We start from the raw sequence: 18,426 nt of genomic DNA, 5'->3' as shown, positions 1-18,426 counted from the left end.
CTACGGAATATCATTCTCACATCTGTGAGATTTATTGGAATTATGTTTAGTAAGACATTAACATGGTGGTTGTACTAGAAGGTCTGAATGTAAGATACATCACAACTCTTAAAAATTTTGAAGATTCTGAAAGAGAAGAACTGAGGATCCAACAAAATTGTTCATACTGCACTTCTATGGGAGCTTCATTTGATAGTTGGTGTATTACAGCAGTATGATTTTCATACACAAAATACTCAAATCAGTGCACTAAGAGAGCATCAGATTAACCACTTGGGCACACAGGACTGCCCCAAACTCATAACCATATCAAGGCTAGCAGTTGTTATGATATGGGATTGAAGCAGGTTTCCACTTTGGTTATCAATAAGGCCTAAGTTCTCCAGATTTGCTAGAGTATAGGAAGTCCTTCACTCTGCACTACATTTCTAAGTTATTTTAAGGAAATTGTGCAGTGCTAAGATGTAAACTACACTGAGAATCCAAATAGGGAGATATCCTGGACTGCTCCATCATTTTCCTTCACTGTACCACTGAGCAAGGTGACATACTAGTAACACACTGGACTTGTGTCCTGGAGTACTCTTTCTTAAATTGTTTGAATGTAGATTTCAGTGTGCATCAGAGTGCCTTTGGTTTTCTACTTTTTTTTCCCAGTCAGCAACGTATATTCGATAAACAAAGAGTGTGTGTGAGTGTGGAGGGAGGGATGGGGGGGGGGGGGGAGGGATTGGGGAGAAGTATGCACAGACAATGTAGTGGATGATGATGTGTGTGTGGAGGTACTGAAAATGATGCTACTGTTTTCCTTGTATGCTGCATATTGCAATGGTGGAGAGAAAAGGGATTGGAAAACTCACTGATCCGTGACTCCCATAAAATTTCATGGTTTGTGAACGGATTTAGAATTTATGTGGGGCAGGACCACATGCTTAGCACAAAATAATATCTCCTTTTTCTATAATAGGCCAAGTTGGAAACGTTTGAAGGAAGGAAAATCAGAGTTCTGGATTAAATGCATGTTTGTGTCATTAGAAACTGGGCACAAGGAAAGACCTTTCACAAGAACCATGCCACCTCTTGCCTTATGGGACTTAGGAATGTTGTGGAAAACCAAAATCTGTATAGCTAGATGATGATTTGAACCATTTACTTCCTGAATATAAGTCCTGTGCCCCTTGACAGAAACATTTTATAATCCTGTGCAATGAAACTTCACAATTCTCAGATAAAATACATTACTCATTAGTTACACACACGTATCCTCCTCACCACTAGCTTGCCGGCAGTAACTGTTGTCGTCCATACATTGGTCAGATTATTTGCCAACAAACAATGAACTTTATAAAGAGGCCCTTATTAGGCAACCTGATCCACGCCTTCATCTCCTTCCAGTTATTCTCAATTGTTGGGGACTTATATCTTTTGTATCAGAAGATATCTATTTTCCCAATAAACCTCAAGAGAGACAAGGAATATTGCGTTGTTATTCTTAACAATGAAGACAATGCAACATTGTATTTATGAGTGAATATCAGGTAGTGACTTTCAATTAAAACGTACTCCCCTGTACGTAGATTACAGCATTTGTATACAAGTTGTGATGCAGGAATGACGACATATGGATGTTTGGGTCTGGCTGGAGGTCATACATGAATGGTCAAAACTCTGGTACTGAGTGCTGCGGGTTTCAAATTCGCTCCAGACGGCATAGACCTTGATTACCGTTAGAGATCTCTGCAGCCGTTGCATTGTAAGCCGTGGCTGCGTGCATTCCTGGCCCACGTATAACGTGAGGGTGCCACGGTGGAGGACATGATACATGACCCCAGCAGCCAATAGCAACATACCCTATCCTGTATTTAAGAGCCTGCATCTCGCTCAGCAAGGCTGTTTGATATTCATGTGAGTCTATCGACATCTTGGCTACAGACAGTGTGTTTACTTTACTTTGTTTCTGTGTTCAAGTGGATGTTGTAGATTCGTGAGGTTGTCGCTTGTGACCCAGTTGCTTCTTGCGTTTTGTTGTTCGTAAGGTCTTGCTCGGTTGTCCGGTGTTGTTTGTGTCCATCCTTTCCCATTCATTTGTTTGCAGGCTGCTCCCATTTGGTCCTGCTGTGGTTCATTCTCGGCAACCCTGCAACTGTTCTTATTGCGGTTACAACGAAAACGGGTAAGGCTCTCGTAAAGCGGGATATCCAGGTTCGAGTCCCAGTTAGACACAAATTTTCACTGTCGTCATTCCCTTATGTGGCTTATGGTTGTCAATATTTGTGACTGTGAATTCATTTGGTAAGAGCTGTAGCTGCCACAGTGCCTGTTCCTTCGGACATACATACATGTCTGAAGGAACATTGCATTGTTCTTCTTAACAACACAGGCACTGCAATATCATAAAAACAGGATTGCATCTTCTTGAAAATAAGTGGCAAATTCAAACTAAAAAAATAAATAAAAAAAGAAAAAAAATTGTCATATTTCTACAATTACCAAATTTAATCGCACAAATGTAGACTGACAGCAGCACACAAGGCACGGTCATGTTTCACTAATGTAGATGATTGCATCAGAAAAGTTCGTGTGACACAGCATATGAAATCATTTGAGATGCATTCACAAACAAAAAACCTGCATCAAGGAATTACAATATAAATGAATACATTGACAAATACTCACTGTTACTGTCTGAAAGCTACCTATTTTGCTCACTGCTTGGTGTTGCATAACAAATGCATTTATGTATTTCCTTACTCGTATAAAGATAAATTTGTGTTAAAAAAACGATGCCACCTTAAAATATCTTTCAAAGTCCATTTACTTCATGTATAAATCCCCCCTCCACCTCCCAACCCCACCTCAATTGAACAAAGTGGAACAGTTGCTACACCCTTTAACTAGCATTCTGTGCAGGCTTTTATATTCAGGATTTCTATTGTTTTTCTATTTCACTTATGGTGAATCCTGGGACAGTATTTTTAAATAACTTCTGATGATACTGCCAAATGCACTTTTGTGTGCTGTCAAGGGAATTATATTCTCAGTTCACTCTTCAGCATTGTATTGAGGACATTATACAACATTGGTCTTTTTGTTCTGCTTTGAAACACTCGATGATGAATCACATTTAAGTGATGACTTCCTCTTGTGGAGCTATCCATCAGGTAGACTACTTTTCGAAAGGAAGGAACTGGAATGAATTCTGACAAAGTAAACAAGATATTTTTAAGAGAGCTGGCTGTTTTCTGTATATCAAAACAACATCATAGATTGGATAGGTTATGTGAAACTGTGATCAGCCATGCTATGAAAGCATCCATTCTGATATTTTCATGTCAGCTTAAATAGCAGTCTCTCACTTGGTGGAACAATGAGGGTTGTTTTGTGTATTCCTAAAGCTGAAACACTGCAACCTTACACATCGCTTTGAGTTGTGAATTCAAAGGATTAAAGAGTACGAAGGGATTATGGCAAATGTTTACATAGTCAGTTATTCCAAAGCTCAGTTTGATGTGTGTTTGAAACGTAATTAGCTAGTAAAAATTCAGCATGAAAGCCTTTGGCAGACCAGAAACCTGTAAACTGCATTGAGAGAACAGTTCTTCCCGTTGTAGTTTTGTATTTTTGTAATACTTGTTCATACAAGTCTCAAAAGCTGTACCACCCACTCCTTTTATCTATGTTATAGAAAATTGTAAATGTGAGACCGGTTAAAAGAGTAGATTAATAGTTTTTTACTGTGAACATGGTAGGAAGTCAACATTAGTTCAGTTGGAACACAGATTTGAAAGCCTTCACTGCATATTGTACTACACAAATTTGCAACTGTCTCGATTGTAAAATAAAAGCCATTTCTTCATTCTTACTGTTTAAGAGAATTTTAAGAGCACTCTTAATTGTGTGATTGCTTCTATTCATTAGCAGACTTTGTATAACCTATAGAACACCAGAACCTTGAATTAAGGAAGTGCAAAATTTGCTGCTACAAGTGGAGTAGAGATTCTTGTGCATTTTCTTCAAGTTACTTTATCTTTTATTCAAAATCTAATTGATATAATCTTTATGTAAATAGAATGTGTGTGAGGTGGGGGGTGGGGGTTGCAGTGGCTGCACATCTTATCTATAAACAATGTGCATGATAATTTTTAAATAAAATGAAATAAGATCTTTGTAATAATTTGTTACTATGAAAAGCTTTTTATAGCCAAGAGGGCTTAAATTCTTCCTTATTTTCAACAACCGATTTTGTTAGATTTTGCTGTCTTCTTCTGGTCTCCAAAAACGTGTTCATTAAGAGTTAGAAACTCATGCCATGTTGCTACATTAGTGGATAAAATGTATCACTTTATACAAGTAAAACATTTATAATTAAAAAGTACCTCGTGCACATGGTCATGTCCGTATATATAGTGCTCAAAGGTGAGTGTTAAGTCTAAAAACCACAGTATGCAGTAAAATACCCCTTTAAACATCTGTATGTGTTTGTTTGCTTGACATGTTTGATTCATTGATTATACAGGTATATGGTACAACTAAATTTGTGAGGATTTCTGGTATACTGAGTGTAACTTACTGTAGCCATTCCAAGCCTGAATTTCTACATTGTGTTACATGAATGCATTTTTATTGTTACATTTTTCTGTGTAAGCTGTTTGTGTGTTATAGTCTGTTTATACTTATTACATCCTGATAGACATATGTATGTTTGAAGCTTACACACACTGCTATAAAAAGCTATTTTTTGTAGATATTTTCTTAGTATAACATTTTTATTCTTGTAGGGTTCTGAAACTGACAGTGAAGTCACGGAAGTTGAAGTGAGAGTTGACCCGATGCTTTTTCTTTGTGCCCTTGAAGATGGTAGTCATGACAGTGATGACTCATTTGAAGCAAGTAGCGATATAAACCAGTGTAACATGACAAATGAAGAGCAGGATACCAGTGACAAAGATGATTCAAATGTTACTTGTAGTGTTGATACTGCTCATGACAGTGATACTGACTTGGCAGAAACCAAGGAAGCAGACGAATGTGATACAAGTGAATGTGATAATAAAAGTGAGACTGATGTGCCAACAAACAATACAATTCAAGCAAGGTATGTTGTGACAAAAATAGTGTGTTGTAAAGACATTTAAAAATTATGTGTGTTACTAAATTTTGAAAGCATAGTTGTTTGCTGTTTCAGCTATGAACAATGTGTAGCTGTCTCTTAAATGTAACGTGCTTCATTTCTCCAAAAATTATCCAGACTTATTATTTATTATTCATGTATTTAATGTATGTGGATGAGTAATATTGTCTCTTGAATAGTGTTTGTTTGTCAGCCTCATGTTACATTTGCTCTGTAATTTTTGTGTATGTATTTACATTCAGAGTAGTGCCGGCCCATGTGATTACACATGCCAGCATTCCTCCTATTCTGGAAAAAGAAACGAAGCCATATCAATGTACGTTGTGCTCAAGAGGTTTTAATAATGATATTGGTTTACAAAACCATTTATGGAGTCACCTACCAAGGGATCGTCGTGTTCTTGGTACCAGTGATGGTAATCATATGCAACGGTAAGAAATACAAAATTTTTATGTAGAGTAATTTAACCAAAGTTATCCTGGAACCCTCTGAGGGTAAATTTAGGTTGTTATTGTTGCAAGAATAATTTTATCCAGAAAATAAGTTGCAGACTATTTTCCCTGGCAAAGTACTCACCCTGGCAGCAGCAGTGGGAATGTTTGTGGTGTGCGCATATGAAAAATGTTTGCAAAGCATGAAAGTACTACATGTTATAATGCTTAAACAAAAAGAATATTTGCAAGAGTAGTTTGTAGTTATTATTACTGTCTCTTGCATGTGTGAGCTTAAGGTGGGGTACTAATGTGACACACTATCAGGGTTTGATCTTGCTTGAATTATATTGTTTGCTGCTATGACAATTAAAAATTTGTTTGTTTTACAATATGTTTACACAGTAGCAGTCATCCAAATCCTCTGACCAGAAAATAAGTGAGAGACTGAAATTTGTGTCTGTTATACTCAGGATCTGAGATTGGATGGGAGACATAACTAGTATTAATTTCATAAGGATGGAGGAAATAAAGTGCAATTTCTTACAACGTAGAACTCAGGTCTATTGAAAAACTGTGTTTATTAATCACGAAACAAGCTAATGGTACCACATTTTGATGAGTATCTACTACTTTCTTTGTACTTTTTACATAACTGAGAGAGTACAATGCATGTGAGATTTATATGTATTATGTTGCTGTTATGCAGGTAACTCTCAGATGTATGTGAATATTTTCTATACACACATTTCAGTGGCTTTTGAGACTTGGGTTTGCACAAACCAAAAATGTCAGATTGAACATTCAAAATGGCTGGAAGCTTTAATAACACAGAGCTAACTTAGATTTTAGGTTGTAAGGAGAAGTAACCAATAAGCAATGTTAGTTTTATCACTTGACTTGGACCCATCTCCTTATAGTACATGTGCTTCATTATTCAGGCAGAGGAATTATGAATTTTCCATAACCTGTTCTTTAATTTCTGAATAACTTATTTTTGACCACTACTTGTGGAAGTTGCTTATTTGCCCACTATTTTCTACATATACACAGGAATGTTCTTCAGTATTTTCATGGCGGCTGGTTTGCATCAAGCAACAGTGTGTTGATTTGAGTTGACATAATAGCCCCTTAACCCATTCCAATTCAATTTTTTCTGCTCACTGTGTTCTCCCCAAATCTTATTTATTTTACGCCTGTAAAGATGCACGATATTTACAGATTATTTCACTACTGTTTTTTTAAAAAATAAAATGCAATATGAGGTCAGTTGACAACAATATATTTTTTTACCATTTGTTTTTGAAATTATTTATGGTGTTTTTATTCATGATTGTTTATAATTTTCTGTTTTCTGATACCTCATAAAACATTCTACCATGTGAAGTCCAAGCTACTTCTTGCATTTTTCACCGCAGAAAATTGTTTGTCTTCTTCCTCCTTTCTCCCTGTGTTTGCTGCAAACCATGCAATCTTTTGTTGATTTCTTTTTCATTTTGCATTATAAAATGCGTCTTTCTCCATTTACTCTCTCCTCAGTGTCAGATGATGATTGTGTTCCCCTCTCCTTTAAATTTGTTTTTCTCATTTGGCCTGCTAGATGCCTGATTAGATTTCTTCTATAGGAAAGATGAGTCTGCAGTTGTTTTGTCAATTGAGTAAGGAATGTAACTGTTTACTACAGCAAATTTAATCAGCCAGAAGAATAATTTTTTCCACCACATTTATGACTGTCTTGTAAAACCATTGCAACCAGAGTATTGATCATCCCTGCCAACTCCTCCCTTTAACTCAGTGTATTCCAAAATAACAGTGGGTTTCAGAAACTGCACAGATTCTTCTCTGTCTGTAATTGATCAGTTGGGTCTGAGGATCAAGGAAAATACTCAACATTGTCACTAACCTTTTGTCAGAGGACAAAAGGTGCGTAATTTTCATTTCACTTTGATGGGCACATAACTCGTACCCAGCAGGTTTCATCTTCTTAAAATAACTTGAAAAATCCTTTGTAGAAGTATAACTGTACTTGTTGGATGAAATTTCATTTTGTGCAATTCCTGAGCAAGTTGAGGCGTGGATAGAACCTGTCAGTAAAGATGTGGTAGCCTGAACCATGTACACAAAGTAGCAGTTGCTGTGCCAAATGAACAACTATTCAGGTTGCTAGAGGTAAATTAGGCTGAATTAGATTTTCTGGAGTTGTCTTAACATAATACAGAGTGTGAAAAAAAAACAACCCACACACAGTCATTTTCTGAATTTCACAGATGTAAAATTCATAAACCTCACTTTGTAAACTTCTTTGGATTGTAACACTTAAACTGAAATCTCCCTTTAAAGCATACTGTGCTCTCAGCTACAGCTATATTTCCTTTTGGTACATGAATTGCTGTCAGTATACTCACTAATGTTCTTCACCTTTCTCTCTCTCGTATGTTGACATCCCTGAGCTGTGGGAGACAATTATAAGAGAAAACATTCAAATTAAAGGCCACATTCAATATTTCACCAAGGAAAGCCTTCAGTGCACAGTGAGTGGTCTGTAAGTGGAGTGGCTTTTGTGTGTTGAAGTTCAGAATTTGGTCAAATACCAAGGTGAATTGAAACCATATTGCATGACAGAAAATAGGGGACGCACTGGTTACAGACAGTGATTGAAGAAAACTTTATTATTCTTTGGCCGACAGACAGAGTGGTGTTTACTCTTTATATTTGTGAGATTGTTCTTGAGTTAGTTCTCTGCTCATTGGTTGTCAAGTGATAATTAGCTGATGTAATCATTAAAATAAATATCTGTTGTGGGGTTCTCCATGAGTGTCTGCTTTGTAGCCTACACTATCAGCAGTACCTATAAAATCTTGGTTCTGAAGCACGGAAGTAAACAGCAAATTTGAGCATGGTACAGAGTGAGATGGTGAAGATAATGGACAAGACCGAAAGGAAGGACAAGCTTGATGCTGGGAAGAGGAGCTGGAGAGATGTACTAGGGATCTGTAGAGACAAGTTGTGTCACATAGACACAGAGAGTCACATTGAAGAGCAGTATATACAGCAGACAAATGAACTACAGAGTTGTAACATGTCCACAAAGTCAACGATGAAAATAAAACTGCCGTACTTCCTGCTTGATAAATCTGTACCTCGGTTTGCAATGGGAGCTAGCGTTTACGCAGAGTAATTTCATGAATGGCTATACAAAGTCTGCTGTGGCAGTTAATATCTTGGACGCTCGAGCAGTGGAGATGGTATCGGAAATCATTTTAAGCCTCCTACACATAGTCAATATCAACATTTGAGAGACATGGTGATCCAGCACATGGGCAAATCCTCAGACCAACAGATGCAATAGGTCCTACCCTTCGAATGTGTTGGCAACGAACATCTTCCAAATTCTGGCTGCATTTCTGGAGTGCTGTGGAGGAGGCAGCAATATGGGATCACATGCTTCGGCATGAGTGGCTTATGCAGTTGCCGCTGTCAGTAAAAATGGCAATAATCTTTTGTGGGACGAACATCATCAGTCCTGTTCTGTCAGTCACTGATAACATGCATGTGATATTGTGGCAAGTGAGTGCCTCAGCAGTAACACAGCAGAAGACACAGTCTAAAGCTATAATTAGATGAAATGAAAGGACAGTTATTGCTGCTGGAATCAAACAAATGAGTCATTGTGTACAGCAGTATAGTAGAAGGACATTCGCCCAGCCAACAGAAGTAAGGGCCCGAGGGACAAGAGAGCAGAGTATGTTGATTCTACAAAAGGTTTGACATGCAGACCATGAGGTCCGCAGTTCCCTGCACAGCCCAGCAGCTTGCAATAGGTGTAGCAGGCCCTGTAGCTTCACAAGAGTGCAAGTGTGGATATGAAGGGATGGACAGACTGTGATGGACTGATAGAAGACAGCTGAGATGCAACACTCAAGAGTGACAGTGTTATTTGAGGCATTCTTTCCATGCATATGTAGACGTGTAAGTAAGTTTGCCCACTGACTTTATTGTGCTGCTTGTATGTGACAGACGCAAAGGCAAATCAAAGTTACCTGTTTGACTCTGGCTTGGACTTTAGCACACTGCCATTTAATCGGATTCGGAAAGAGGCAGTAGACACAGCACTCCACCTATTTGCCACTAACAATTCACCCATTATGACTTATGGCGAACAGGAGATGGCAGTGGACATAGGTTTTAGCAAAGTTTTTAAATGGAGATACGTACTGGCTGATGTGCAAAAGCCGATTCTAGGTGCACATTTCACCCACCGTCATGGCCTGGGGTTTCAGCTGAGCACAGCACAAGTTAGGTGGAGGAGTGCGATGATGATAGGCATAGTAGGCAGAAGTACAAGGAACACGGTTGCTGTATCTGGTGATTCAGGTGAACATGAAACAGGGCAGAAGATATTGCATACCACATTGCACTACATCAAGACTACCACAGGCCAACTGGTCTTCTGATGGCTGAGGACACTGGTGCCCACTGGTTCCCAGAGGCAAAAGCAGAATTTGACAAAGTTGCTGGCAGGTGTTGTAAGAAAATGGGATAACAAATGGGCTTCACTACTGGGCCAGAAGACTGATGACACATGAAGGTCATGCGGGAATTACCAGGCTTGGAATGCATGAACATTATATGATGACTATCCTGTATGAAACTTGTGTGATTTTATGAATGTTGTTGCTAAGGCTACAATCTTCAACATGATAGACAGCAAGAAGGCATACAACCATACTCTGGTTGCTGAAGAGGACTATTCCCAGATGGCTATGATATCATATTTTATGGACACTAAGATGCACTTTTTTCTTCGAAAAATTGCCTCCGGCTATGATATCATATTTTATGGATGCTAAGATGCACTTTTTTCTTCGGAAAATTGCCTCCAAAATTGAGGTGCGTCTTATGCTTAAAATTAATATAAAAATGTCCAGTGTTAGATATAAAATTTCAGTCTGTCTTAAAAATGGCCATGTATTCAATACTGAAAAGTGATCATATATTCGATGCCATAGGAAACCTATCTCTATCTGGAAAATTGGATTCACCTGGCTGCAGCAGTGCACCCCCAGAACACTGTCTAGCCTATGATGCATCATTGCAGTCTACAGTGCCAGTGAACTTTAATTGAAAGTGATTTTTGTTATTGGTAACATTATTTTTGTTAGTAGCTGGTTTCTTAATGGAAAAGAATAAAAGGCATTCATATTATGTGGGCCATAAATGGAAAGTAATGGCATATGCAGAAGAACATGGGAACAGAGCAGCTGAACGACATTTTGGCCTCCCACCAACAGAAAAAACTATTCACGATTGGTGGGCAACAGAAGAAACTATTCACGATTTGTGGGCTAGTAAAGAAAAACTGGAAAAAAATGATGATGCAGAGGACTGAATGCAAAATGACGAAAACCACAAGATGACGTATTGAAATGGATTCAAGGACACCGTCAAAACAGCATTGGAATTACTACAAAAATGTTTGGAATACATGCTTGTAAGCTAGCACTGCAGTGGAACTTGACAGATTTTATGGGTGGAGTTGGTTGGTGTTTCAAGCTTACGAAGTGCTTCAAGCATTTAAACCTAAACCAAAATATCTCAGAAAATGGCACAGAAGTATGAAGAGAAAATTATTCAACATCAAAAGAAAACAAATGTGGACTTAAGCCAAATAGTGAATATGGACAAAACTCCTTTGACGTTTAATGTGCTGAGTAACAGAACCATTTCCATGAAAGGTCTAAAACTGTAACTATAAAAACAAGTGGATATGAGAAAATGCACTACAGTAGTGTCTTTTCACATTGTGCCGATGGTGCTAAACTTAATCCAGTGATTGTTTTCCAGTGCAAAACAACACTAAAAGCTTCTGAAATACTGCCATGTGGTGGTGTTCTCATACATGACAAGGGTTCAGTGGGTGGGGCTGGTATGAAATTATGGATTAACAGTGTGTGCTTTATTGAAGAACAGTTCTTTTCTTGTGCAAGATTAGTTAATAATTATTTGAAAAATTCTGTGAAATGGAATTGGACAGAGAAATACAGAGTTTGCTATTATTGCGGGATGACTTGCTACACAATTGGAAACCCTTAATGTCTTGATGAGTAAACCATTTAAAGCTTAAGAGAGAGGAATGGAACATATGGATGATGGATGAAATCCAATGGATTCACACCTAAGGGAGCTTTAAAACGACCAACAATCAAACAAGTGTGTCAGCGGATAAAACAGTTGTGGTCTAAAGTGAGAGAAGACATTATTGTTAAGTCTTTCAAGAAGTGCAGGCATAAGTAGATCTTTCGATGACAGTGAAGTCCATCGTATATATGAAGAATAGAATGATAACAACGAAGAGTAGGAGGAGGAAGAAGAAGAAAAAGAAAGTTCAGATGACGATTTTCAGGAATTTTAGTTCGGTTTCATACACGGAGATTTTTTTTTGTCTGGTTTTGCAATATAATAACAAAAATGGTAGTGTAAAAAAAGCTTAAAAATTAAGGTACATCTTTTAGTTCGTAGTGTCTTATAATCCATAGTGCCAAAATGATGTTTCTCAGGCAAGTGGTATCAGCATCTAGTATCCATCTGTTCAAGAACTTGGAGGCTTTATGGAACATTCCAAAGCCAACCAATGACCAGCAGTTACAAAGATTTTTTGGGATAGACACCTTATACTGGGTGCAGTGGGAATGCAGGCACTGCTTGCAGAGGCACTAGCAGATACTAACTGAAAGGGCAAGCAGCCCATATCAAGTACTCCAATTGTGCAGCAGGCTTTTGAAAAGATAAGGGCTAGCTTGCAAAGAGCACTACTGTTGTCTCATCCAGTTCACATTCCACTGCTGTTGATTGACGTAGAATCCAGGCAGTTGGCTATTGGTACAGAGCTCCATCAAAACGTGGAGGGGAGTTATAAGTCTTCACGGTATTTTTTCGGATAGCTATCGCAAACACAGGCTAAGTGTAGTGTGTATGGTTGGGAATTACTGCCCATTCATGAGGCCATACAATGCTTCTGGATATATGTGGAAGCTCAGCCTTTATGGACTACACCAATCATAAGCTTGTCATGTTTGCTTTCCAAGAAATGAAAGAGAGGTGTACTCAGCAGTTTCACCAACTATAGTTTTTCAGGCAATTTATTGCTGGTATAAGGCATATTAAATTACAATTTCTGCAACAGTAAATGATGACCAATTGAGAACGGAACAAGCCACAAACAAACAACTACAGCAGTTGTTGCAATGCAACTCAACATCCCTTAAGTTCATGCAAGTTTGTTTGCTAGGCAGGAAAAACCTAATTTGGTACAATGTTCCCAAGAAACAGACTACACCATTTGTGACTTAAGTCATTGTGAAAGTCAGTTTTTGACAGTGTCCAAAACCTTGCACATCTGTGAACATCACGCTGAAGCTAATGGTGGAGAAATTTATGTGGCCAGGTATGAAGAAAGATTGCTACAACTGCAGTGTTGTGCAATATTGTCTCTGTTTCAAATAGTACAGTTCATGACATAAATTCATGGCTTGTAGAAATTCAATTAACACTAAATCACAGTAAGACTCAGATTTTACTGTTTTTAACACATGATTCAACAAAACTAATTTCACAGAATGGGCATATGATAAGTGAATTGAACAGTTCAAATTTTTAGGTGTTCAGATAGATAGTAAGGTGTTGTGGAAAACCCACGTTGAGGATCTTGTTCAAAGACATAACACTGCCATTTTTACTATTCAAACGGTATCTGAAGTAAGTGATAGTTCAACATTAAGATTACTCTACTTATTTTCATTCGGTTATGTTGTATGGTATTATATTTTGGGGTAACTCTTCCCATTCTCAAAGAATATTTTTGGCTCAGAAATGGGCAGTTCGGGCAATAAGTGGTGTAAGTTCGCGAACCCCTTTTTGACCCCTGTTGACTAGTCCGGGTATTCTGATATTGGCCTCTCAATATATGTATTCTTTACTGTCATTTCTTGTTAATAATTTCACCTTATTCCCAAGAACTAGCAACTTTTACTCTGTTAGTACTAAGTAGAAACTCAATCTGCATTTCGATCACACTTCCTAGACTCTTGTGCAGAAAGGTGTGCAGTATACTGCTGCATCCATATTCAAGTAAACTACCACAAGAATTCAAAAATCTTAACAGTAATCCATGCGCTTTCATGAAACTAAAGAGTTTCCTCATGTGTCACTTCTTCTATTCCTTGAAAAATTAAGCCGATTCCTATATTATATCATTGATTTCATTTACTTAAACTGATGGCTTGTCTTTTTTTGGATTCATAAACATTTTATTTTATCTGTTATTACTTTTATGTTGTAATTTCATGTTCTGACACATTCCCTGACCTTGGGGATTTGCTCCTCAAAACTAGAAATGTAAAATAAAATAAAAATAAATACTTGATAATACCTAGATCTATTACTTTTAATGGCAGCTGTACAACCCGAACCATCTGGATCCTCCCTTCCACTACCAGTTTTTCTGCACTGAGAGTTAACATTACAACACATTTTGCACTTTCAAAATTATTCCAGCGTCAACCTACAGTAAACTACTGTCCCCATGCCCTCCGTACCACAGTTTCTGCCCCCTCTGTCCTGTCATTTCATCCCTATTCATACCCTCTCACTCTCATTGTGTGTCGCCCTCTGTAACACACCCACCTATCTTTCCCATTCCCTGCTCCTCTCCTTTTATGCTCCCCCTACCCCACACTTCCTTGCCTCATGGCCTCCCGATGCTGACTCTAGCCATCTTGTCATGCCTCCATCCAGTCCCTACATGTTCTGCCGGACAGTGCTCATCGCTGCCCCACCCATACCCTGCTATTCCTCTGATTCCCCCTCCCCAGTCAAAACCTCTACTTTTGTTCAGTGAGACAATTACATTCTGGTCCAAGCTGCTGGTGATGGGGTCATGCTTGCATGAGATATGCTTACTCTTCTGAAGATTGTGTGTGTTTTCTCTTCTGAAGAAGGCTTGGGCCGAAAGCTAATGTGTAACGCCCTTTTCCTAATATTTTTTCATTAGTACCATCATTTGTGTCTGTATAATACTACCCTGTGCTCCACCATGTGTTAAGTCAATAATAATGCAAAGTAAGTCCCATAATTGATAGTATCTAATTACCTGCTTATTGCTAAATAGATTCACAATAACAGTGACACCTTTCTACCTAGAGCATTTGTCTTACACTTCACAGAGTTAATTATATCCAGTAGGCCCTTTGGGAGTGAACCACTGTTGAATTCAGACTGACTAAGCATTGATATTAGCTTTGATTTTAGAATGATTAAATGGACTCCTGTGATGTGATGAACCTGGATCTATTACTGTACCATATTAAGGTTGTATTTATTTGCACAAAATTTAGGCCAGATTCATCAGTCCTCATCCAGTGCCCTAGATGGCAAAAATTTTGCAATTTCACATTATTATGGAAACTTTCAGAACAGAGCAGGAGCATCTAGAGGAACTTTTGGCTTAAGTTTAAAAGAATAGTTCACCATGGGAACGTAGTGCTACCTACAGTCATGTTATGTGACAGTGCAAACTGAATGAATGTGTGGCCATTGTCATTTGTGTATTCATGGAGGCTGTGCTTTCCTACTGCTGCGAGGTAATTGTTTTCTTTAGTAATCTGTGCATTGAGGTCTTCAATAATTATTTTAGTGTGATGCACAGGGCATCTGTCTAAGTTCTCTCAAAGTTCTCAAAGAAGGTGTCTTTATCCTGGTCACTTAATACTTGTGTGGGTGTATGTACGTTGGTCAATGAGTAGTTTGAGAATCGGGACTTCAATTTCATATGGGAGAGTCTAGATGTTATTCCAATGAATCCACTCACTAGGTGCTTAAATTTTTGTCTTACCATGAAATCTGTACCAAATTCATGGTGGCTCTCTGAATCATTGTAGAAAATTATCCAGCTTTCTATATCAAGCACTTGTGTCCAGTCCATCGCATTACCTGTAGGGCAAGTATGCATGCCTTGGTTTTATCGAGTTGTTCTAGCACTGACCTCATGGTCACCACCCAGTATAGCAATTGTATGTTTCAGGTTCCAATAAAAACATAATTTTTTTGTTTTTGTTTGCCTTTAATAGTGCCATGTTGTCATCCATAAATCCATCCAACTTATTTACTTTGATGTTTCTGAACAAGAATTTTTTTTTATAGGTAGGGGTTGTTAGCCACTTGCCCAGCCCCCAAATTGGAGGACCAGGATTTATATGAGGTTTATTCCTTTAGGGAAGCTGGCTTCACCACATCTATGCAGCCCTCCCTGCCCTATGTTGTGGGACACACTTTGTCTGGCTCCTTTGTCAAGACCACTCTGGTGCTACTGCTAACACAGCTCTTGACTTCATCGGAGGTGCTAACCATCCTGCCCAGCATTGAAGGTGACTTCGATAAGGTAGTGTCCCCTAGGAGGGTTGGTAGGAAGGATGCAACATATTATCTTGGATAGAGTGTCATAGTCAGATGTGGAACTAACTTCAGATGCACTCCAGAGAAGTGTGTTGGGATCCTTGCTGTTCATATTGTATATTAATGACCTTGCGGACAGTAATAACAGTAAAATTGAGTTTTTCACGGGTGATGTAGTTATCTGTAATGAAGTACTGTCTGAAAGAGGCTCATAAATATCCAGTCAGATGTTGATAAGATTTCAGAGTGGTGTGGAGATTGGCAACTTGCCTTAAATGTTCAAAAATGTTAAATTTTGCAGTTAAAAAAATGTAGTGTGCCATGACTATAATATCAACGAGTTGTCGTTGAATTGGCCAACTCATACAAGTATCTGTGTGTAACACTTTGTAGGGATATGAAAGGGAATGGGAAATATACTTCAACCCCTTATGTATTGCTCAGCTAGGGATCATGAAGATGAGATTAGAATAATTACTGCACACACAAGGCAGTCAATCAATCATTCTTCCTGTACTCCATATGTGAATGGAACAGGCAGAAACCATAATAACTGGTAAATCAGAATGTATCCTCTGCAAGCACCTCATGGTGGGTTGCAGAGTATAGATGTAGATGTAGATGTTGGTACTGTGTAAGACAGTAATTAATGAAAAGTTTATGGAAGCTGCACAAAACAACATGATTGTTTATGCACAAATGTATTATTTGTTAAAGTTAATAAATTTGTTTTTTCACTCATTCAGAAATGATCGTACTATCTTCTAGAATTCATCGTCGTAATACAATGAAAATAAATAGCTCAGGAATAAACATACACACTGACTATATAAGTATGCTTTAAGTGGAATTGATTGGCTTTGACCTTGATGAATGAACGATCCCAGCATTTGACTGGAGTAGTTTAGGAAAGCCATGGTAAATGCAAATCAGGATGGCTGCACAGAACAAGCTCCTTCCTCCAAAATGTGTGGTCAATGTCTTAACAACTGTACTTCCCAATTCATTTGAACCCTTGTTCTTTGATATAAACACAGTTTCACTCTTCATCAAGGACCTCTGCTGATGACTCGGGAACCACATAGTTTCTGGTATACCCCTTGCTCTAACTCCGATCAACTCAGAACATGAATAGTGTGTCATCACAAGATATTAGCTGTTACAATCTGATGATAAATCTGTGAGAGTCCATGCACATGACATTCCTTTTGCCAGTGTCTGTGTGTCCATTCCATGTTAACTGACAATTAGTATTCATCCCTAAAAACCTTATGCTTGTTATATTATCTGTAAATTTATTACCTATGCTTAATGTGATAGAATTGTGTTCCGTGATTATGCTGAAGTATGTACTGTTTGCTTTCTTGATTTTTGGTGTTAACTTATTACAAACTGCCCAGTTGTGTGGAAAAGTTTCATTTGCTTTCCCTAATAGGAGTTCTGGTGTTTTATCAGTGATTATGGTCTTGCTTTCATCGGCAAAGAGAACTTTTGCTCCATATCTTATACTGTGGTAAGTCATAGATATACTAGTTGGTTATAATTAAAGCACAACTCTTCACAGGGGTCCAGTGTGGGCTGTAATTATTGTATGTCAGCGGAACTTGGTTGGTACGCCAATGAATTAATGTGGAACCAATTTACACTGGAAAAAAATTAGTTCCAATTTTGGCCACCAGGTGCAAATCTGGTGCTTTGATGCAAGAAAGGCGTATAGAAATGTTTCTGTGTGTAATGGATTAAGAACGGAACATGGTGAGAAAAGAACGGAACATGGTGAGAAAAGGTCAAACAAATGAGAGAGGCAAAATGTTGATGTTATTATTAACCGTTATGGTTTGTAAAATGCCAGCATGGATGTCATACTGTCATACAAAGAGTGTACAGTGCCAGATTTTCACCTGATGGTCAAAATTGGAACTAATTTTTGTTCGTGTTTAAATCGGTTCTGCATTAACACATCAGAGTATCTACCAAGTTCTGCTGTCATATGATAATTACAGCCCACACAGGGCCACCGTGAGTAGCTGCACTTCAGTCATAACCACCTGGTATATTAAAAATAGAATTGGACTCAATTCAGTCTAAACACTACCCAGCGGAACACCTTTGTTCATGTGTTTTTTGTCTGACAATTGTTTCACTAAAAATTGAACACACAGGTGTGTGAACTATCTCTGCCAACAAAATTTATATTGGCTAAACTTCCTTTCCAGGAGACACCACCTTAAAATAGTACTGTCCATGTGGGCAGAGAGGTTTCAGTTTTCATACGACAGTAAGGGGTGTGCTGGCAGTAGCATCGCTACTGGCGGTGTCTCCCAAGCCAAGGTCTTTGTCAGTGAACCATCTATATCTATATCTACATCTACATGACTACTTTGCAATTCACATTTAAGTGCTTGGCAGAGGGTT

The 18,426-nt window shown here is 38.2% G+C and overlaps 1 protein-coding gene across 3 annotated transcripts in view; it reads left to right on the top strand.

Annotated features, from left to right (window-relative positions):
• Window positions 1-18,426, top strand: part of LOC126344673 (myoneurin-like) — a 78,579-nt gene that overhangs the window by 13,188 nt on the left and 46,965 nt on the right. For all 3 annotated transcript variants that reach the window (XR_007565161.1, XM_050002039.1, XM_050002038.1), the window contains 2 exons: window positions 4,779-5,095; window positions 5,374-5,562. Coding sequence is in view for 2 of the 3 variants with exons in the window: in XM_050002039.1 (XP_049857996.1) it covers window positions 4,779-5,095; window positions 5,374-5,562 (506 nt within the window). In the remaining variant the exon portion in view is untranslated. The remainder of the gene's footprint in view (window positions 1-4,778; window positions 5,096-5,373; window positions 5,563-18,426) is intronic.

The sequence above is a fragment of the Schistocerca gregaria genome, chromosome 1 (assembly GCF_023897955.1).
Source record: "Schistocerca gregaria isolate iqSchGreg1 chromosome 1, iqSchGreg1.2, whole genome shotgun sequence".
Taxonomy (NCBI): Eukaryota; Metazoa; Arthropoda; class Insecta; order Orthoptera; family Acrididae; genus Schistocerca; species Schistocerca gregaria.
Note: the sequence above shows the minus strand (reverse complement) of the source record. Positions and strands in the feature narration are given on the sequence as shown.